The following is a 15033-nucleotide window of genomic DNA, read 5'->3' on the forward strand; positions in this document are numbered from 1 at the left end:
CTGATTTAACGGAAACAGATCTGCTAAATCAGATAAAATCTGTTGCATCACAGAAAAGGAACATTAAAAAGTGTTACTTTCCTTAATGACATGTCAAGTAACCCTTACCCAAGCTGAATTAAGTACCTGTTGTGTGCATCTCTTTATTTAACCAATTCATTGCAGATGCATCCTCTTAAACATAAAGTATACAATAGTATCTTTTATATAACTGCCAAACAAACAAGGAGTTACAGTAAACGGATGATACACGACTCTTCCGATCATGTAAATAGCCTCACGCTTGGGGCAAACCAATATATATTTTTTACCTGTAAGCCACAACCCTTTTTTTGTTGATATAAGGACGGGTTAGGCTATCATTCAAACGCCCAATTTACTTGGGCTGTGATGCAAAAATACCCCATATAACTAGTGTTTAATACATTTTCATGATACTTAGTTGACAACTGATAAAGGACATTGCTTAGTGCAGCTTTGAAGGAAACATGCCAGCTCAGCTAACAAGAGATTGAGAGGAATCCCATTGCTTTACATCTTCACATTGACAAGTTATGTGGACGGCAGCAGCTGTCTGTGAAAATCACTTATTTGAGGGGCCCAAATGCTTCCTCTTGCTTTGAAAACAATATAAGATCAATTACAACCCTGTCAACACTGCTCTGATCATCAAATGTTAAGTAAAGTGCATCACTCGTGAAAACTATACAGTGTCTGGCCCAGGATATGGCTCCATCAGCAGGTCTGTCTGAGAGCTATCAGATGACCACTAATGGGCCCGCCACGGCAGGATAATATGTGAGTGTACATGATTGACTATTTTCAATGCTGTTGCTATAGACCTCTTTTCTGTTAGTAAACATGATGATGCAACCAAGTGTGCACAGTAAATAGAAACTGAAGGCATATAAATCTTTAGATGCCTATCCTGCAGAAAACGTTGCTATTCCAGCGTTGGCAACAGCTGCACACACTGCACAGCAACCCAAAGAAGTCAAAAAGAGAGTCTTACTACATCTGCGGAGCGTTTCAGAGATGGAGAGAAAAATGTTGCGAACAGTTTAGCTTCTGCTAATCGTCAAATTATTAGCAACATTTACTCTCAATCTCTGAAATGCTTCTCCGATATTGTAGCTCGCTAGCCTCGAATCCCAGTTTGTCATCTCAAATGTATGCAATAAAAATGTCAAGTTGGAGCCACACTCCTTCGATTCTGGCACCCAACAACACAGCAAGATGACATTTTCGATGCATCACTTCAGCCTACTACTCTAAGGTGATTCGTGTTTGCCTCCAGTCTTTTCTTAGTTTTGATTCCAGCTCACACCGTGACGTAATCGTGTCGTCAGCGCGAAAAGGATCCATTAGTACCGCTTAAAAAAAAAAAAAAAAAAAGCATGACTAGCTTCTCTTCCATTTTGTATAAGACTATTTCGTGGTCTGATTTGGGATTAAAGATGTCTTGATTACTGCTGAGCTAATTCATTTGTGATTTTGACTTACAGTCCAGTGTGTTAATTAGGCTGCAAAGTGAACTTATTTGCGAGTTCAGTGCGATACAGTGCGGTTCAACATCAGTTTCTACTGGAGCACTGAGCTGCTCAATATATACAAAAGCAAAGTACACACCCAGCATTATAAACAGTATTGTAGCTTATTGTGGATGAACCTTTGTGAAACTCTGGATATGAGCCAAGTATCATGAAAAGAGGTGGTAGCAGAAGCTCTGTCCAAGATTAGCAGTCTTGTTGTAAGATAGTAAGTATGGCAGGCTGACAGGAAGTGGGAGTCGTAGTCGGAAAGATTAAACCACAGGACACATGGCGGAGCATGACTTCTGACAAACAGATTAAGCACACAAGGCACACTATGCAGCAAAATAATGTATATTCAAAGCTAATCAGAAAGCTGTCCTGTGCAAAAATATCCTGCAAAAGTTGGCATTTAAATCAATATTTGCCTTAGTCCAAGAATCAATCTCATGTCAGCTGGGAAAACTATGCATTAGGCATGGGGAAATTGCTGAAATTACAAATATACTATGTGCACATAGGGGATTCTGCATCGGAAGTACGGAAACTAGATGTCATGACAGATTACTGTAAGCCTAACAAAGGCCAATTCCTATGGTGAAGCCAGTTAACGACCAGGATTCAAATTTGGGTCATGGTGTAAATTCAAATGACTAGTTGATTCAATTTGCTTCTCACCCCACTGATGCATATCAATGATGTATTACATGATTTATATTCATTTTGCTGACACATAGTTTCAAGAATCAGATATGGTATCTGTGCCGTTTTCCCACAATAGCTTCATGAATAAGAGAAATAAGCTCGAAGGTATGAGTGGAGAGGCAGCAAATCACTGGGAGAACAGTGGACAGACATCATGACAGAGAGGGATATCTGTTGAGACAGAAAGACAGGCGGGCTGCCATTTAGCAGACAATGCTGACATACTGATGGGAAAAAAACAAACCACCAACACAACATACAGCGCAAGAGAGACAACACCAAAAACAAGATACAGCGATATGAAAACAAACACGTACGATTTCATTAAGAGTATGACCATTTACATGCTACTGCGGCTAGTATTCCAAAAGTAAATGTAATATAAAAATATCCATAAAAACAAAAGAAGGCCGTGCCTTTCAAATTGAGACAAAAATCCAATAATTTAGTCCACCCTTTATACTTCTGGAGACACGGTTTGTGCATTCTCATCTGCTAAATAGTCTGATATCCTTAAATATCCTTATCCTCCTGCAGTTCTTAGTCTGACCTACTGGACTGGGACAACAGTCTGGGTTACCGCCTAATCAGATGACGAAAAGACACGTGGCAAGTGTCTCTGAGGTCAAACCTTTCAGGATAAGAAACTGAGCTTTTTCAAGGTAGAGCACTGTACCTGAGACACTTTTACTTCACTTTGAGATTATACTGCTCAAAAGAGATCAGAAATACTTTTAGGAAAGCGTTCATGACGTGTTAATAGCACACAGTTCTAAATGAGTCAAGTGTCACAACAATGAAAAGCCTGCACAAGCCTGAATTTGGCTTTTGCAAACCCCAGCGTAAGACTGGATATAATGCTCGAATTGAACCCAGAAGCAAGTCAGGATTTTGTCAATAATTTGTGCATATGACGCAATCAAGTTTAAAAACTGGACTGACTGTCATCAAATCAAACTACATGGTAAAGTTGTGTGTGATGAAAAGGCAAATTAGGGCTGCCACTTACTTTTAGTTAGTTTTTTGTTCCATAAAATGGGGAAAAATGCGACTCACAATTTCCTAACTCCGAAGATAATGGTATCAGATTGCTTGTTTTATCCAGCCAATGCTTAAAATACAAAAGATATTACATTTACCATCACAACAGACAAAGAAAAACAGCAAATCCTCACAACTGAGAAGCTGGAACAAAAGAGTATTTGGCATTTTTGCTTAAAAATTCCCTAGACAATACCTACCTAAAAAAAGTGTTTATCAATATGTAATAAACTCACAATACACCAAGTGTATTCTTTTCAGTGACTGCCAAAACCATCACAGGTGCAACACAATGTTTCCATCCATCTATAAGTAGTTATTTAATAAGTGCATATCATTAGTGCAGGAAATGGATAAGGCCTGGACTACACTGTCTACCGATGTTAACTAATAGCTCCACACACACACACACACACACACATCACCAGGAAGCCTGTTTGCTGTTGACCTTACTGTGGAACTACAGTTGCTTCGCCCATTCAGTCGAGTGATTACCTCATCAATGAGAGTGAGAGGAAGAGTGTGTAATACTGTGTAGGATGACTCACAGTCTATCCATGGTGATACACAGACACATCATGGCTTGTGCAATATGGTGAAGCTGGATACAATGAACACGCCTTGTGGACACAATGAAGCTCAAAGCCAGTGTTTGTGGTGATACCCAGCAGCCTGTTTTTCAAACTTTAAACAGATAGACAGATAGACAGATAGACAGACAGATAGATAGATAGATAGATAGATAGATAGATAGATAGATAGATAGATAGATAGATAGATAGATAGATAGATAGATAGATAGATAGACAGACAGATAGATAGATAGATAGATAGATAGATAGATAGATAGATAGACAGATAGATAGATAGATAGATAGACAGATAGACAGATAGACAGATAGACAGATAGATAGATAGACAGATAGACAGATAGACAGATAGATAGATAGATAGATAGATAGATAGATAGATAGATAGTAAAAAAGTTAGTAGTGCAAAGTACAAAAAATATACCAGATATAAAAATACAAGGAGATGAAGAAAACTGAATATAGTGCAGGGTAACAGCTGTGATACACAACTATTCAAAAAGTGAATATAGTGCAGAAGAGACTGTTAAAAATGTGTATAGTGCAGGGTAACTCCAGTAGCTTAGTCTATGAAAATGCACTGTGTGCATTATTATCTGTCCTGCAGACTGTCTTCCTTTACCCCCCCCCCCCCCCCCCTCCCTAGAGAAGTGTTGTACAGTAACATGAGTTAATATGAAAAATAATCAGGAAGAGCTGAAATCTCCTAACCAATAAAAACAGTAGTCAGTAAGCATAGAAAAGGGACGTAGGTAATGTTAGTGTGAGTCATGTTACACTCCCTTTTGTGTGCACATCCTTCTCTTGTCAGGCGGTCCTCATAAAAGCCCAGTGAAGTGTCCTAACTGCAAAGCACTACACAAGGCAGGAAGCTTATACATTATTGATTGTGTCCTCAGGTCTTAACACATGGTAGAGCTAGCTACTGAATAAAAATGGCACATGAAACTGTGGCACCAAAAATAGGCACTGCAGTTTGAGGTAAAAATAATTTTTTAGAAGGTAGGTTTCTAGACACTAGAAAGGAAAGTCTTTAAAACACTTTCATCAATAAAAACAACGTGTTCAAAAGGGGTAGCTACTTTGACCTGATGAGAAGAAAAGCCCTGCAACGAGATATAAATCTGCAATCTGCAGTAGAAAGAGCTGTCAGTAAATGGACTGATCAGTGAAACTAAACGTGATTCATTGCTTCCTCCACATGCCACTGAGCTGTGTCACATGTTGAGCCTGAGGTTAAGAGAGAAATATCGTTTAAAGTTACTTCATTTGACAGCTAGAGATCACCGGTAAAATAAGATAAATAACCTTAATCTATCAGTCAGAAGCAATGTGAATTCACAAGATGTATCACGGGGTTTCTTTTTCTTGTTTTAAGGATCTGTGTCAGTAAGTTATAACCTCTAACATCAATCTATTTGGTAAAGTTAGATAGCTTATATATACACACTGTATTAGCCAGTGCTAACTATGGGCTGTAATAGACGTGAAGGGTTTGGTTAGTCCAGGGGTCAGCAACCTTTACTATTAAAAGTAAAGGTAACACAGTTTATAGTCTAAGTATATAGTATATAAGTCTAATGCACTGAGGGCCAAAGAGCAAATGTACTACGGAGTATTAGGGCTACATTGAAGGGGGAAAATCTGAGATTTCCAGAATAAAGTCATAATATTACCAGAAAAAAGTCTTAATATTAGAGAAAAAAAGTCAGAAGTTTATGAGAAAAAAAAAAGAAAACACATAAAATTACTACTTCATATTATCACTTTATTCTAATAATACTATGACTTTATTCTCGTAATATTATGACTTTATTCTAATAATACGACTTTTTTTCTCATAAACCTCTGACTTTATTCTCATAATATTATGACTTTATTCTAATAATACTATGACTTTATCCTCGTAATACTATGACTTTATCCTCGTAATATTATGACTTTATCCTCGCAATATTATGACTTTATTCTAATAATACTACGACTTTTTTTCTCATAAACCTCTGACTTTATTCTCATAGTAATATGACTTTATCCTCGTAATATTATGACTTTATCCTCGTAATACTATGACTTTATTCTAATAATACTATGACTTTATCCTCGTAATACTATGACTTTATTCTAATAATACTATGACTTTATCCTCGTAATACTATGACTTTATTCTAATAATACTACAACTTTATTCTCGTAATATTATGACTTTATTCTAATAATACTACAACTTTTATTCTCATAAACCTCTGACTTTATTCACATAATATTATGACTTTATTCTAATAATACTATGACTTTATCCTCGTAATATTATGACTTTATCCTCGCAATATTATGACTTTATTCTAATAATACTACGACTTTTTTTCTCATAAACCTCTGACTTTATTCTCATAGTAATATGACTTTATCCTCGTAATATTATGACTTTATCCTCGTAATACTATGACTTTATTCTAATAATACTATGACTTTATCCTCGTAATACTATGACTTTATTCTAATAATACTATGACTTTATCCTCGTAATACTATGACTTTATTCTAATAATACTACGACTTTATTCTCGTAATATTATGACTTTATTCTAATAATACTATGACTTTATCCTCGTAATATTATGACTTTATTCTCATAGTATTATGACTTTATTCTAATAATACTATGACTTCATTCTCATAGTATTATGACTTTATTCTCATAGTATTATGACTTTATTCTAATAATACTATGACTTCATTCTCATAGTATTATGACTTTATTCTCATAGTATTATGACTTTATTCTCATAATATTATGACTTCATTCTCATAGTATTATGACTTTATTCTCATAGTATTATGACTTTATTCTCATAATATTATGACTTCATTCTCATAATATTATGACTTCATTCTCATAGTATTATGACTTTATTCTCATAGTATTATGACTTTATTCTCATAATATTATGACTTCATTCTAATAATACTATGACTTTATTCTAATAATACTATGACTTTATTCTCATAGTATTATGACTTTATTCTAATAATACTATGACTTTATTCTCATAGTATTATGACTTTATTCTCATAATATTATGACTTCATTCTCATAGTATTATGACTTTATTCTCATAGTATTATGACTTTATTCTAATAATACTATGACTTTATTCTCATAATCTCAGATGTATTTATTTCTCCTCAATGTGTTCCTAATACTCCATCATACCGTCGTACATTAGACCTACAACAATGATGAATAAAAATAAAAATGTAAACAAAAAAACAGTTATTCATTTTCACTATCGTTTTTAATAAACTCAGCCTGGGTACGGATCTGTCTCCATACTCTGCTCCTGTTAGCTGGTTGCTAGTAGCCAGTTAACGCTCATCATGGTGAGATCTCACAGAGAAACGATAGCCGGAGGCTTTATATATATATCTATATCTATATATATAGAGAGAGGGAGTGGAGGAGAGACAACAAAGAGGAGCTGCTACCAGTCTAACAACAGCAACATTGAGTCTCCCTGCCTCGCCTCGTATTAGAGGATTGCATCCCCCTTTCTTTCTTTCTTTCTTCCTCCACGTTAGCTAGCTAACACCACACCACCAGCATTAGCTCCCGTTAGCTCCTCGCTGCTACACCGACAACAACTCAACATCAACGCCCAATCTAAGAGAAACAAACGATTCAATCTTACTGTATGGTGGTTAACTCGTAAAATCCTTATTTTCTGGTCATTCAGACAAGATGCAGACGGGCTTTACGGTGTCCTGACACTCACACTATGGTGCTAGTGAAGAAAAGGTTTGGTATACACGCCCTGCACGGCTAGGATTGGAGTCCACGTTTTTCTCTGCGAGCGATTGGTCAGGCCTGGTCCTCGGTGTAATCGAGCATGGTCGTGATTGGTTGAGGTCTGTGTGTGTAACGTTGTTGGTGAGTGTCTCAGTGAGTGTCTCGCTGAGTGTCTCGGTGATAGGTGCGTTTCATTTTGTCCCTGGCGCCGCGGGAAAGGACTCTATAGTCTCTGGACATAAAGCTCAGACATATTATATCCATTGTGAACCGCCTGTCTGCAAAACAATGGAGCTCTGGTTGAATTGAGGCGTTTCCAAATCCTCCCAGCATCATAATGAAACAGTCCTTTATGGTAATCCATACAAAAACAAAAAACCTCCTGAGTTACACAAAATCATGACATATTAGTATATATATATATATATATATATATATATATATATATATATATTTTATTTTTTATTAAAATATATTTATCATTATTATTTTTTATTTACTTATTTTTCTGAGTTTTTTTTGGTCCTTTCCATTTTTTTTTACTCTTTTTATTTATTTTTTTGGTATATGTTTCATTTATGTTGCTATTGGATTTAATTCATTTATATGTATAAATGCTTCACAGTAAATGCATAGAATTAAAAACCTTGTACCACATATGTTAAATTGCAAACCTAGTCAAACCAGTGTGATCTATTATTGCTTCACATGTTTAAATGCATTCAAAATGTATTTATTAAAAGTCTATATTTACATTAGACTTATGCCTCACACAATGCACAAAGACTGTTATAATGAGCATTATAAAGAATAAATAAATAACTATCCAAATGTCCGAGTTGAAGCAATGTGAATTCACATGATGTATCATGGGTTTCTTCTTCATGGGGGCTTTAATGATCCGTGTCAGTAAGTTATAACCTCTAACATCAATCTATTTGGTAAAGTAAGATCTCTTATATATACACACTGTATTAGCCAATGCTATCTACCGGCTGTAATAGACGTGGACGGGTTTGGTTAGCCTTAACTGTAATGTAATTGCAAAAAACAATGTAATTGTTTATGATTTTATTTATAATTTGTTTATAAAATTATTTATTGGATTTTGTACAGAATACCAATAAAAAGACTTTGAGCAAAAAAAATCATGCCATATTATATTACAGAGCATGCCTCATAACCCCAAGGTTGCTAGTTAGATTCCTACTTGTGACCATTGTTACATGGTGTAATTCATACTGTGCAATATTTTCAGGTGGAATTTCATTTCATTCTCACCGTGCAATATCAGTTTCCACTTGTGCAATTTTGTTAATAGTCTGTTTATTGTCAATACTGTATATACTGCTCCTATTTTTATACTTCCTTCTATTTAAATGGTTTGTATTTTGTTACACTTTGTTTAGCTCTTTTTTTTTTACTGTGTTAGCTGATGCATCTTGTTTTTTTCACTATCCCCTTTGCTGCTGTACACTGCGGGACTAATAAAGAAATATCTTATCTTATCTTATCTTAAGTCATATCCCTCTCTCTCTCCCCAAATGATGTCCTCCCCATCACTGTCAACTGTCTCATAATATGCCCCCCCCCAAAAAAAAAAATTACCAAAAGTAAAAATTCAAAAAATTCCTCTCAAATGTATGTCTGCTCAATGTAATTGTAATCTATTGTAAATCGAATAAATACATTTCCAATTGCCAGTTAAAGATTATTAGGTCTACCATTAACTATAATAAATATACGGGTACTTCCTCCTAATAGTTCATGTTATTAATGATTTTAATCCAATTTTGTTTTTGCATGGACCCAGTACACATCGTCCACTATAAATAAAGCAAATAACTGAAACAACAGTTAGTATCAATAGATTATGTTAACAATAAATGTGCATTGTGTGAGGCATAAGTCTAATGTAAATATAGACTTTTAATATTTATGTTTTGAATGCATTTAGACATGTGAAGCAATAATACATAACACTGGTATGACTAGAGTTGCAATTTATCATATAGGCACCCCAGAAAGAATACTTGTGTCCATATAATTGGTTTATAGTTTGGTCATTATAATGTATATTAAACATACGGTATGTGCACCAAAAAGGTTTAACATCAGACATATTTGGACTCTTGTAGAGGTTATCTCACATTACTTTTAATTTACAAAATGTAACTAGCCATATTCAATATTCTATTTTTATTTTTTAGATATATCTCCCAGCTTCAGGCCATGTTATTCAGTCATAATAGACACAATTACACCCATCAGAAAAAAAAGCTTAAGAAGAATATCTAACATATTTTGTTTTTCATATAACCGGTATTCACTACATTCAAAGTGGATACTTCTAAGTCCAAATTATTGGCACTTAAACACAAAAGCAATCAATATAACTTGAGTGAGGCAGCTACGCCCTGCGTTGAGTGATCACTGTATATTGACTGTAGACCAGTGGTCTCAAACTCAATTTACCTGGGGGCCGCTGGAGGCAGAGTCTGGGTGAGGCTGGGCCGCATCAGGTATTCCACAAAAAAAGCTTTGTTAAAAAAAACAACAATCTTCTCAAACGTCATTATTAACAGTTCTTTAACTTGAATGGGTTCTTCTGAACATGAACTGTCCTGAACATGAATGGAACATTGAAGAACATGAACGGTTCTTCTGAACATGGCCTCTATTGCGTCTCCCACTTTTCCTGAAATTGTCTGTGCTCGTCACCAACCTTTCTCTTCACTGCAGGCTTTGAAAAAGACATGATTGGGGCTGTGTGACAAGATATATATTCATTCCACTTGGTGTCACTCCGCAATAAAGTTGTGCCTGCTGTGTTTGTGTTGCTCTGCAATTACACCACCAAACCGCTAGTTGGCGGCGGCGTCTCTATGAGTTTCCTTCTTCTTCTTGTACTACAAACAGAAACTGAGGGAGTTGGAGCTAATAACTGTTGAACCACAGAACTTTTACTGACATTACTGCAACGCCGAAAAGAGAAAATATATCTGAGTGGATTTGTGTGAACAAACATTGAAAAGATGGAGGCAGAGAGAAGTAGAACTTGGTCCTGGCCGCTCAGCATCGCTGAGAGACTGGACCAATCACAGCTGTTGCGGTCTGCGTCGCCGCGACGTGTAGTTACATTTCTGGAGAGGTGCACGTCAGGCTACGGCGTCGATTCAACGCAGAAGTATAAATCAAGCTTTAATCGAGTTTATGCGATGTTACACGGGCGCCGCCACAGTTGTTGTGAAATGTTTCTCTGCTTGCATCAAGCCCGGCCGATTGCCCGTCCCCGGGAGCCATATACCCCACTGTGATTGGTAGGTTCGTTCAGCTCGGGCTCGCGCAACAAAGGGACCTTCCACGGCAAACTGCCATTCACATAAAACTCGCGGGCCGAGGGCGCCTGGTTAGCTCAGTTGGTAGAGCGGGCGCCCATGTAACAAGACTTGGTCCTGACCGCGGCGGCCCGGGTTCGAATCCGGCCTGTGGCCCTTTCCGCATCCACTCTCTCTCTCCCCCCTTTCCAAGACTCTATCCACTGTCCTGTCAATAAAAATGAAAAAATGCCCCCAAAAAAAACTTTATAAAAAACTTTATAAAAAAAAAAAAAATTTGCGGGCCGCACTAACATTAAACTTTCATATCAAGGTGGGGGCCACAAAATATCGTCTTGCGGGCCGCAATTGGCCCGCGGGCCGCGAGTTTGAGACCCCTGCTGTAGACCAAACATATTGTGGTAAGTCTCACATTTCTTTCAAACCTAATACAATAAAAATATGATTAATTTTATGTTCCAACATTTGTGTGACTGCTCAAATCATTCTTTTCAACAAACACTAAACGTGCATTTTATGTAATCTACAATATAGAGATGCTCAATGGAGACATTATAAACTGAGTGTTGAAAACCAAACGGTTATCATTTGAAAAGGACGGATGGTTGGAAATTGGTCATGAATCAAACACTGAAAAACACACATTTGGTGGCAACTGAATGGAGTCAAACTTTTAAGTTGTACTGTTCACAATGGCTACGATTACATGGAAAATGTCTCACTTTTCTGTTGCATTCATTTACTCATCGATTCAGAAGAGTGCTGTTGTTGCCCAGCTCTGTGACCCTGTTGCTGTATGAATATTTTTGACTTTTACTGATAGAGCCAGAGCACCTTGTAACCAAATATCCTTATTCAGCCTGAAATGTAATAATTATTTTAATATCAACATTGCGCAAAAAACTATTTTCTACTATTTTTTACATCTCATGTGTCACACATTTTGTATTCCAGAGCTTTCTTTCAGCTCAGAGATGATGATCCATAACAAAGCAAACCAATCAAGCAAGACACAACCCTGTTAATCTAAGATAAAACAAGGTGAAATTAAAGGGACTGTTTGTAACTTTCAGAAATGCTCGTTAACAGCGACACCTGTGGCCGTTAAGTCAACGAAAGTCAGCATCGGGCTCGCGCTTGCTCGCTCTAAATAGACATGAACGAGCATCGCTCAAAACAGTGAGGCGACCCACATCAGCTAAATCCACAATATCACTCTATATTTCACCTGCTTGGCAGTAATGTTAGCTGACCAGACGAAGGTCTCTCCATGAATCAATGCTGATGCTAGTGTTGGCTTTTCCTGCTTCAGCCTCCGGGGCTGAAGCAGGAAGAGAAACGTTATCGTCTCTGACCGGGTGCCGGAGGGAGACACCGGCACCCGGTCGGAGACGATAACGGTTCTCGTTGCGGAGCCCCGTCACTTCACAAGACACGGAAAACCTCTGTTGGTCTGGAGGAGCTGCAGCATTTATTTCTGCACAAATGTCACTAGATATTGTCAGAGCTAAACTAACTCTTCTGCAGTGTGTAGTGTAGTTTGTGTTGGAGTCTGAGTCTGAACAGCGCAGCCACACGCGAGCGTCCATATGCAAGCGCGCATGGACACCGACCCGGTGGATTTATATGTGTAAAAAGTTACAAACAGTACCTTTAATTTTTTTTTTTTGGGAAGTGGGAACCAAATGTCAGATATCTTCCATTGAGATAAACGAAACATTCTTTTTGGACCTGCCAACATTTTTAAAATGATTAATTCAAAATCATAATTATTTCTTTCAGGAAAAGCCATACTTTTATTTGGCACCTTTCTAAAAGCTCTGTGGACGTAATATTTTTAAAAAAACTATTCATCTATATATATATATATACTGTATATATATATATATATATACATATATATATATACTATATATATATATACTGTATACTGTTTTGTAGGGAATTGAATATATATATATATATATATAATAGTATTCAATTCCCTACAAAATGGTCAATTTGCTACAGTATTATGAAGCAGAGTAAATACTGTAGATGGATATTTGTTATTTAATGGGGAATAATTCCTCCCTTTTTGAAAAATCAACTGGACTATGTTTAGCTTTGTCCCAACCGTGTCCTCACTGGTACTCACTGGTGTTGGAGCTGTAGCTGTAGCCTATAGTGGTGGGTGGTGGTGAGTCGGAGTCCACAGAGGCCGTATCTTCATCCTGGGAGCAGCCCGCCTGGATAGCCCGCAGGTAGCTGTGGCTGCGCGACCGGAAGCACGTGGGCGCAGGCAGATCCAAAGCCTCCACTGCTTGCGATTCAGCCTCACAGTACGGTACTGAGTGCCCACAGCCCTGCCCGTATACCTGAAAGAACGTGTGCAGACTCACACGCTGAGGGCAGAGGGCAGACTGAGAAACATGCATTTACCAGGTATATACTGTACCAAGTGGAAGAAGTATTCACACCTTTAAATTGAGTAAAAGTGCCAATACAACAATGCAAAAAAAAAAAAATTACAAGTATTATCAGCAAAAAGTACTAATCCCACAGTAAAATCCCCCCTGTGACTGACATGTCATTATATATGACATTATTAGATTGTTAATAATGATGCACCAATGTGTAAGTAGTAGTTTTCTGTTGTAGCTGGTCGAGATGAAGCTAGTTTTAACTACTTTATAAAAAGAGAGGTAGTTAAGTGAAAATGACAAGGGGCTTCAACTACCGCACTGTTTTTTTGTGAGGGATGACGAGTCAAAAAGGTAAGGGAAACACTACAACACACAATGTTAATCTTTAACAGTGCAATGTATTTTTTAAGCTTAATATTTGTTTTTCTGTATGTAAAATCTTATTCTGAAAGGTAACTAGTAACTATAGCACCTACCTCTTAAAGTACCTCTTAAACTTAAAGGGATAGTTTGGGTGTTTTGAAGTGGGGTCATATGAGGTATTTATCCATAGTCAGTGTATTACCTATAGCAGATGACAGACAGCACGTCCCCAGTTTGGAGAAACAGACAGGAGTACCAAGATGGAACCAAAGCAATGCACTGCTGTGGACGGGCCGGCAACAAAACATATTTTAGTCACCTAAAAGAACGGCCCACCTTCAAAAATCAATATCAGTTTCATGTACGCTATATTTAGAATATTTTCAGCGGTTTACCTGCCATCAAAAAGCCCTTTCCGACGGGGGAACTGAAGCCGTTGTATCCATCTATACTCTTTCAAAAGCCACCAGACTCCATTGAAAAAAACTGTAATTTTACAATTGAAGTTGCTGGTCTACCGCTGCCTCGACCAGCAAACTCTGTGTTCTGCGAGGAAAAATTACAGTTTTTTTCAATGGAGTCTGGCTGCTTTGGCGAGAGCATAGATAATGGCTTCAGTTCCCCGTCGGAAACACAGACTGTATAGCTGTCTGACTGCAAGGTAAACCTGTGAAAATATTCTAAATAGAACGTACACTTAAACTGATATTGATTTTTTTAGGTGGCTAAAATACAGTTTGCTGCCGGCCCCGTCCACAGCAGTACATTACTTTGCTTCTGTGCCGTAACTTCTGTCTGTTTCTCCAAACTGCGGGCGTGCCGAACGTCATCTACTGTAGGTAATACACTGACTATGGAGAAATACCTCATAAAACCCCACTTCAAAACACCCATACTAACCCTTTAATTGCAATTTTGAAATACTAGTACTTAACTTGAGTAAATGTACTTAGTTACTTTCCACCATTGTCTATACCTGTGAATTGACATGAGGGTCACTTTGGAATTTCAACTATGTATCAACAACTGTGGAATTAGTTATGTTTTGGAAAAATCGAATGGGCAAATGGTTTTTCACCTAAAAGCTGATACAAGGATGACTCTATTTTGTTCTTGGTGTACGGACAGCATAAAACAATATTTTGCTGCATGGTATGAGTGAGTCAAAATAACTTTGCTTCAATATTTTTTTGCTGCATGTATTTGTCATTGTATCAAGGGAATAAGCGATGACACCCGGCACCATCGGAAAACGTTTGATCAAGCGAC

General features: G+C 37.2%; 1 protein-coding gene across 12 annotated transcripts in view; it reads right to left on the bottom strand.

Moving 5' to 3' along the window:
- The window catches only part of dlgap4a (discs, large (Drosophila) homolog-associated protein 4a), a 106276-nt gene that overhangs the window by 12149 nt on the left and 79094 nt on the right, over positions 1-15033 (bottom strand). For 7 of the 12 annotated variants that reach the window (XM_074643716.1, XM_074643719.1, XM_074643718.1 and 4 more), the window contains one exon: positions 13134-13380. In XM_074643716.1, the coding sequence (XP_074499817.1) occupies positions 13134-13380 (247 nt within the window). Of the gene's footprint in view, positions 1-3826; positions 3963-7560; positions 7779-13133; positions 13381-15033 lie in introns of those variants that run through there. The other 5 variants (XM_074643724.1, XM_074643717.1, XM_074643725.1 and 2 more) reach the window with 5 other exon arrangements.

The sequence above is a fragment of the Sebastes fasciatus genome, chromosome 8 (assembly GCF_043250625.1).
Source record: "Sebastes fasciatus isolate fSebFas1 chromosome 8, fSebFas1.pri, whole genome shotgun sequence".
NCBI lineage: Eukaryota > Metazoa > Chordata > Actinopteri > Perciformes > Sebastidae > Sebastes > Sebastes fasciatus.